This window comes from Borostomias antarcticus (genome assembly GCF_949987555.1).
Source record: "Borostomias antarcticus genome assembly, chromosome: 15".
NCBI lineage: Eukaryota > Metazoa > Chordata > Actinopteri > Stomiiformes > Stomiidae > Borostomias > Borostomias antarcticus.
Genome location: NC_140248.1, coordinates 23,176,074 through 23,183,978, shown reverse-complemented (window position 1 = coordinate 23,183,978; position 7,905 = coordinate 23,176,074). Strand labels below are relative to the sequence as shown.

Sequence of the window (7,905 nt, the reverse complement as noted above, 5' to 3'; positions counted from 1 at the left end):
CACACACACCGTATTGACATCAACCCTGACCACCTGTAGAGGTGGGACTGAGGGGGCCGTAGGTGCACAAACAAAAGATAGGGCCTACAACACAACCACATAAAAAAGAAAAAAACAGAATACAGCACCTGTAAAGTTGAATCATCACTTTTCCCTGCATGCTAGCCTCCCGGCAAACCTGTCCATGCCTACAGTTTCCACAAAACGCCCCACCCCTACCCTTCAACACGCCAGGTGAAGTGGATAGGCCCAGAGTTACAAAGGTTGTTTAATAGAGGGGCCGAAGCAAGAAAAGGGGTTTTAAACAGTAGGGCGTCTGAAATTGTATGGGAGTTCAGAAAAGATTGGACACAACCAGACAGGTTGTCCAGCAGAGAGCTCCACTGCCGCCCGGGTGTGCTGTGGATGGGTGTGACCAGCCTTCACCTCGGGCTGGGAGGAGGCTAGGAGGAGGCTGGGCAGGAGGCTGGGAGGAGGCTGAGCAGGTAGCTGCATTGTTGTAGTGCTACTGCGCGCCTCCACCCGTCGAGTTTCCCTAGACGTCTCATCAATCGGTGATCACCGCCGTGCCGTAGACTATCGGCAATTGGCCCTTCATGGATTAATAATTAATATTTCTATCTGATCGTAGCCTCGGCGAGGTTTGGATATTATCCTGCTTGTATTTCCCGTTTATCTGATAGCCTGACTGTGATCGTGATTTGTTGGATAAAAAGTCAACACGATGCAAGATGTTCAATTGTCAGAGGATACACACAGAAACGGTAGGCTAAGTCTGAACAGTCTTCAATTGTTTATTTGTATTTAGGTTACTTTTGGAATGTAGGCTAACTCTATTTAATGTTATCGTTTATTACAGAGGTAATACATGTTATATCCCAGGCCGTGTGCATGCATGGGAATGGGAAGTGATTGATTATGTCGTTTAATCTTGATTTGTTTCAAGATACAATACGGGTAAAAGAATACATTCACACTGCTGGTCTCGGATAGCAGTCCTATCTGTATCTTCATACTAAGTTTCACAGCGCTGTGCTAACAAATGTAGAAATCGAACCTGACGTGACCCAGTCCAGGTCATGTTGTGAGCCACACTCCACTTGTGTAAACAGACTAAACACTTCTGACTGGTCCTTGTGTGTTTGGGGACGCCCTTGTTGACAGTGTCAACATATCTGTTCAACTCTGCTGATCGAAGGAAACAAGGCATTGTCTCTATTCTAATGAATTATGAGAGCCTGAGTCACAACAGACATTGTTTTATTCCATCCAGTAGGATACTGGTCTTCACCTAACAGTCCTCTTTATCACATAGTGATATGGCTTTAGGCTACTAATCTTATTGAGGCACAAAATAGGCTACAATGATACAGTAGCAAACAGAAGAGTCACTGGATCACTTTTATTGGAGGTGCAGAATGATGTTTTGATGTCAATAGCCTACATCTTCATCAGGTCATAATAATACAATCCTTGTTGACAGCAAACAATCTGAAAAGCTCACAACCTGAACCTCATGAAACGCAATGTGATATTTGGTTTGATGTTGCTGGAATTGCAAGCTTTATGAATACATGGGATTTCAGCTTTCAATCTGTCTCCCACTCTGTCTCTCTCTTCCTCTCTCTCTCTCTTTCTCTCTCTCTCTCTTCCTCTCTCTCTCTTTCTCTCTCTCTCTCTCTCCCTCTCTCTCTGAAGGAACCACAAGATCAAACCTCAATGCCACCTTCTCTGACCCTCCCAACGCCACGGAGATCGTCGCTGTGCTGGTCTCCGACGACAAATGGAGCAGCTACAACTTCTGGGTGGGGCTGACCCTGGCTGTGCTGTCGGCCTTTCTGATTGGTGGAAGTGTGTTATTGAAGAAGAAAGCCCTGCTGCGATTGGCTGATACAGGACACACCCGGGCAGGTGAGTCACTCCGCTTGCAAACTGGGTGATTGTTTGGTGATTGTTGTGGTTGCTGTTGTCAGAAATATGTCCTCGCTCCTAGTAGTGCATTGTCATTATGCTGTACACATGTTAGAGAAACCAAAGCTAATACTCTCACACTTTTTAAAAGCACAAACTTCTCATGTGACACTTCAGTAAAGGCTGGGCTGTGACGCCAGCTGAACGTGCTCAACTTACACTCGTTCCGACACCCAGAAAATGCAGGCTGATATTTCAGATGCCCTTGTGATACAGGGAAACAATGGGAAGAGCAGAGCACAGCGTGTTACTCCTGTGTGTGTGTGTGTGTGTGTGTGTGTGTGTGCGTGTGCATGTGTGCATTTGTGTGCATGTGTGTGTCTATCTGTGCCCTCCTGCAGAGAAGTGGAATCAGTGGTGTCATGGCAGATTCAGCACCCCTGTCTGAGACCTGTGTTCTCCCCATATCTTTTCTGCAGGGGATGGAGGCCATGGCTACCTGAAGGACTGGCTTTGGTGGGGCGGACTTCTCACTAGTGAGTTGGTTTTACCATGGTTATGGTATGTCATTTTTGCACACCAGTTTTCCATTGACCTTGTTTGTCCCTCTCAACCTGCCGTAGTGGGCGCTGGCGAGGTGGCCAACTTCGCAGCTTACATGTTTGCCCCCGCCACCGTGGTCACTCCTCTGGGCGCTCTGAGTGTCCTCATCAGGTACCCGTAGCTCTCTGTCCACCTGCATGGATATAAACTCACACTCAACTGAGCGAGGAGTTCACCTCTCCTATTCTCTCCTTTCCTCCTCTCTCCTCTTCTCTTCTCTTCTCTACTATTCTCCTCTTTCCTACTCTCTCCTCTTCTCACTCCTCCTCCTTCTTCCCCTTCTTCTCCTCTCTTCTCTCCTCTACCCCCCTCCTCTACTACTCTCTCCTTTCCTCCTCTCTCCTCTCTTTCTATCTTCCCTCCTCCAGCTCCCTATTGTCTCCTTTCCTCTCCTCTTATCACCTCTCATATTCTCTCCTTTCCTCTTCTCTCCTCTCCTATTCTCTCCTTTCCTCCTCTCTCCTCTCCTCTCCTCTTATCTCCTCTCCTATTCTCTCCTTTCCTCCTCTCTCCTCTCTTTTTTATCTCCCCTCCTCCCCCTCCCTGTTGTCTCCTTTCCTCTCCTCTTATCACCTCTCATATTCTCTCCTTTTCTCTTCTCTTCTCTACTATTCTCCTCTTTCCTACTCTCTCCTCTTCTCACTCCTCCTCCTTCTTCCCCTTCTTCTCCTCTCTTCTCTCCTCTACCCCCCTACTCTACTACTCTCCTCTTTTCTTCTGTCTTCTTTTCTTCTCTCCTATTCTCTCTGCTCCTCTCGTCTTCTCCCCTCTCCTCTCCCCTCCGCTCCTCCTCTCTCCTCTCCTCTTCTCCTTTCCCCTCCTCTCTTCCTCTATCCTCTTCTCCTCTCCTCTCCTCTCCTCTCCTCTCCTCTCCTCTCCTCTCCTCTCCTCTCCTCTCCTCTCCTCTCCTCTCCTCCTCTCCTCTTCTCTCATCTCCTCTCCTCTCCTCTCCTCTCCTCTCCTCTCCTCTCCTCTCCTCTCCTCTCCTCCTCTCTCTCCTTTCCTCTCCTCTCCTCTCCTCTCCTCTCCCCTCCTCTCCTCTTCTCTTCTCTCCTCCTTCTCTTCTCTTCTCTTCTCTTCTCTTCTCTTCTCTCCTCTCCCCTCCTCTCTCCTCTCCTCTCCTCTTCTCTCCCCTCCTCTCCTCTTCTCTTGTCTCCTCTCTTCCTCTCTCCTCTCCTATTGTATCCTTTCAACACTTCATCTTGATCCTTATCCAGATCCAGTAGGAGTTGTTACAGTGCTGGCAATCTGAATGACTGTGAATGTGTGTATGTGTGTGTATGTGTGTGTGTGTATGTGTGTGTGTGTGTGTGCGTGCGTGCATGGGTGTGCGTGTCTTGTATTCACAGTGCAGTTCTGTCCTCCTACCTGCTGGGGGAGACGCTGAACCTGCTGGGGAAGCTGGGCTGCCTGCTGAGCCTCCTGGGCAGCACCCTCATGGTGATCCACGCCCCAGAGGAAGAGGAGGTCTCCACCCTCCAGCAGATGATTGACAAGCTGCTAGACCCAGGTAGGCTGTTAGACAGGTAGGGTTTCAGACAGGTAGGGTTTTAGACAGGTAGGCTGTTAGACAGGTAGGCTGTTAGACAGGTAGGGTGTTAGACAGGTATGTAAGCTGCTAGACAGGTAGGCTGTTAGACAGGTAGGCTGTTAGACAGGTAAGCTGTTAGACAGGTAGGCTGTTAGACAGGTAGGGTGTTAGACAGGTAGGGTGTTAGACAGGTATGTAAGCTGCTAGACAGGTAAGCTGCTAGACAGGTAGGCTGTTAGACAGGTAGGCTGTTAGACAGGTAGGCTGTTAGACAGGTAAGCTGCTAGACCCAGGTAGGCTGTTAGACAGGTAGACTGGTAGACAGGTAGGCTGTTAGACAGGTAGTATTGTTAGACAGGTAAGCTGTTAGACAGGTAAGCTGTTAGACAGGTAGACTGTTAGACAGGTAGTGTTGTTAGACAGGTAGGCTGTTAGACAGGTAAGCTGTTAGACAGGCAGGCTGTTGGACAGGTAAGCTGTTAGACAGGTAGTGTTGTTAGACAGGTAAGCTGTTAGACAGGTAGGCTGTTAGACAGGCAGGCTGTTAGACAGGCAGGCTGTTGGACAGGTAAGCTGTTAGACAGGTAGTGTTGTTAGACAGGTAGGCTGTTAGACAGGTAGGCTGTTAGACAGGTAAGCTGTTGGACAGGTAGACTATTAGACAGGTAGTGTTGTTAGACAGGTAAGCTGTTAGACAGGCAGGCTGTTGGACAGGTAAGCTGTTAGACAGGTAGTGTTGTTAGACAGGTAAGCTGTTAGACAGGTAGGCTGTTAGACAGGTAAGCTGTTGGACAGGTAGACTATTAGACAGGTAGTGTTGTTAGACAGGTAAGCTGTTAGACAGGCAGGCTGTTGGACAGGTAAGCTGTTAGACAGGTAAGCTGTTAGACAGGTAAGCTGCTAGACCCAGGTAGGCTGTTAGACAGGTAGGCTGTTAGACAGGTAGACTGTTAGACAGGTAGGCTGTTAGACAGGTAAGCTGTTAGACAGGTAGGCTGTTAGACAGGTAGACTGTTAGACAGGCAGGCTGTTAGACAGGTAAGCTGTTAGACAGGTAGGCTGTTAGACAGGTAGGGTGTTAGACAGGTAAGCTGTTAGACAGGTAGGCTGTTGGACAGGTAGTTTTCACGGACCGCCCGTCGGGGAGGGAGGGAGGGGGGGGGTGAAGCCTAGCCTTTATGTAGCGATTAGTAAAATGTCTACCACTTTTTCAGAACACTTTAATTTAAGTGGGCCTGTTAGTGTGGGGATAAAGTTTCAGGAGTCTGTATCTCAATTTTACTGCCTTTTATTTTATTTTCAATCAAATGCTCTTGTTCAAACAGAGGCATCATATCATGGCAGTCAACTTCAGAACACTTTTTTTTTTTTTATTATATCGGAACTACACAATCTATTTCATATGCGTTTCCGCTAATTGCGTATCAATCAATCAAGGATGGACAAAAAGAGTGTCGCTCTGGAATGCACTCTTAGACCTATAAGAAAAACAATAGCTCAACATTAGAAACGCATCAAACAATACAATTCCATCAAAACGAAAGGGATATTCAAAACAAACATAACTACAGGTCAGTAGGTTGTAAGTAGGGTGTGCTTCTCAAAAAAGTACAGTATAGTAACATCCTTGACCGAGTGATCTGATTGGTTGACTGTGTATTTCCCAGGTTTCCTAGTGTACGCCAGCGTGCTGCATTAGGGTATATGCAGAAGGCTTCCTTGACCGAGTGATCTGATTGGTTGACTGTGTATTTCCCAGGTTTCCTAGTGTACGCCGGCGTGCTGCTCGCCCTCTGTCTGGTGTTGATCTTCTACCTGTCTCCTCGCTATGGCAACAGCAACATCCTGGTCTACATCAGTATCTGCTCTCTGCTGGGAGCCTTCACCGTGTCGTCCGTCCAAGGCCTGGGCATCGCCATCCGCACAGGTAGAGAGGGAGGGAGGGAGGGGCATAGCCATGCACACAGGTAGGGAGAGAGGGAGGGAGGGGCATAGCCATCCGCACAGGTAGGGAGAGAGGGAGGGAGGGAGGGAGGGGCATAGCCATGCACACAGGTTGTGAGAGAGGGAGGGAGGGAGGGGCATAGCCATGCACACAGGTAGGGAGAGAGGGAGGGAGGGAGGGAGGGAGGGAGGGGCATAGCCATCCGCACAGGTAGGGAGAGAGGGAGGGAGGGGCACAGCCATGCACACAGGTAGGGAGAGAGGGAGGGAGGGGCATAGCCATGCACACAGGTACAGGAGGGAGGGAGAGATGGGTGTAGGTAGGAAGGAGGTAGGGAAAGTAGATGACGTTAGGGAGGAGGGAGGGAGAGATGAATGAAGGTGGGGAAGAAAGATGCCAGGAGCCTAAACCGAGTCCTCTGTCAAAGGCCTGGGGCCTGCCTGGCACCGGCTTGTTCTTAGCCGGTAGACAAACATACTCCTGGAGCTCCATCGCCTTGTTGAGAGGGGTCAGGGAAGAATTTTTTCAGCTCACTTATCTGGCCCCCGGGTGATTACTGTTTTTTTTGCTTCCCTCTGGAATATGTAGGGGTGGGTCGTATGCCCACCTCCCTTGTTCTCTGTAAAGCGCATTGTGTTGCCTCTGGGTATGAAATGCGCTATACAAATAAAGCTTTGATTGATTGATTGATGGGCATACATAGCTCCACATGGGTAGGGAGGAGGCCAGGGCATAGCTATATACGCAGAGGTAGGCTACCACACAGGGAAGGGTGGAGGCAAGGAGATAAGATACAACTTTATTGTCCAAATAAAGTGAGAAATGGTCTTTGGTCTCAAAACATAGTACCATAACCCCCCCTCCACACACACACACACACACACACACACACACACACACACACACATACAGTACACACAAACAGCATACTAACTGACATTTCACAATAAAAGAGGCATGGATGATTGTCATGTCTGTCAAGAGCCTAGGTAGAACCATACACACTGATATGGTATCGATTAAAGATGATCTCCCTGTCTCACTCTTTCTCTCTCTCTCTCCCTCCCTCCCTCTCTCTCCCCCCAGTCTTCTCAGACGTCTCAGTGGCGTCCAACCCGCTGACGTGGATCCTGCTCCTCAGTCTGGTCGTGTCCGTGGTGACGCAGGTCAACTACCTGAACAAGTCCCTGGACACCTTCAGCACGCTGCTGGTCTACCCCGTCTACTACGTGTGCTTCACCTCCGTGGTGCTGGCCACCTCCGTCATCCTCTTCCAGGAGTGGAGCTCCATGACCGGGGTGGATGTGGTGGGCACCCTGGGGGGCTTCCTGGTCATCGTACTGGGCGTGGCCTTGCTGCACCTGTTCAGGGACCTGGGGGTGACCCTGGAAGAGGTGGCGGGGAGGCTGTGTCAGCCCCTGGAGAGAGGGGAGGCGGAGGGGACGAGGAGGGAGGATAAACACACGCTGATAGAGAACATGGTGGTGGAGAGTCTTCCTCCTATGAGAGAGGACAGACCCCGCGTCTTCATCATCAGCTGATCGTTATCATTTATCTTTGTTACGTGTTGTTCATCATCATCATCATCATCCTCATCATCATCAGCTGATCATTATCATTTAGCTTTGTTACGTGTTGTTCATCATCATCATCCTCATCATCATCAGCTGATCGTTATCATTTAGCTTTGTTAGGTGTTGATCATCATCATCATCATCATCATCATCAGCTGATCATTATCATTTAGCTTTGTAGGTGTTCATCATCTTTTTTGTCATCATCATCATCGTCATCATCATCCTAAAGGTGTCAAAACCGGCAAAGTTTGACACCTTGAATATTATATTCCAGTTTAAGATATGTTAGACTTGAGTTAAGGATGTTATAAAACAATGAAATTCCATTTTAAAACTGA

The 7,905-nt window shown here is 48.7% G+C and overlaps 1 protein-coding gene across 1 annotated transcript; it reads left to right on the top strand.

Annotated features, from left to right (window-relative positions):
- Positions 1 to 647: 647 nt before the first annotated feature.
- nipal4 (NIPA like domain containing 4) lies at positions 648 to 7,531 on the top strand (the record flags this gene model as incomplete). The annotated part of the gene is made up of 7 exons (XM_084449415.1): positions 648 to 764; positions 1,699 to 1,911; positions 2,391 to 2,447; positions 2,535 to 2,625; positions 3,864 to 4,024; positions 5,805 to 5,972; positions 7,077 to 7,531. Exons 1-7 carry the CDS (start codon positions 725 to 727, stop codon positions 7,529 to 7,531), a joined length of 1,185 nt encoding a protein of 394 aa, XP_084305541.1. The 5' UTR covers positions 648 to 724.
- Between the last annotated feature and the right edge of the window lie 374 nt (positions 7,532 to 7,905).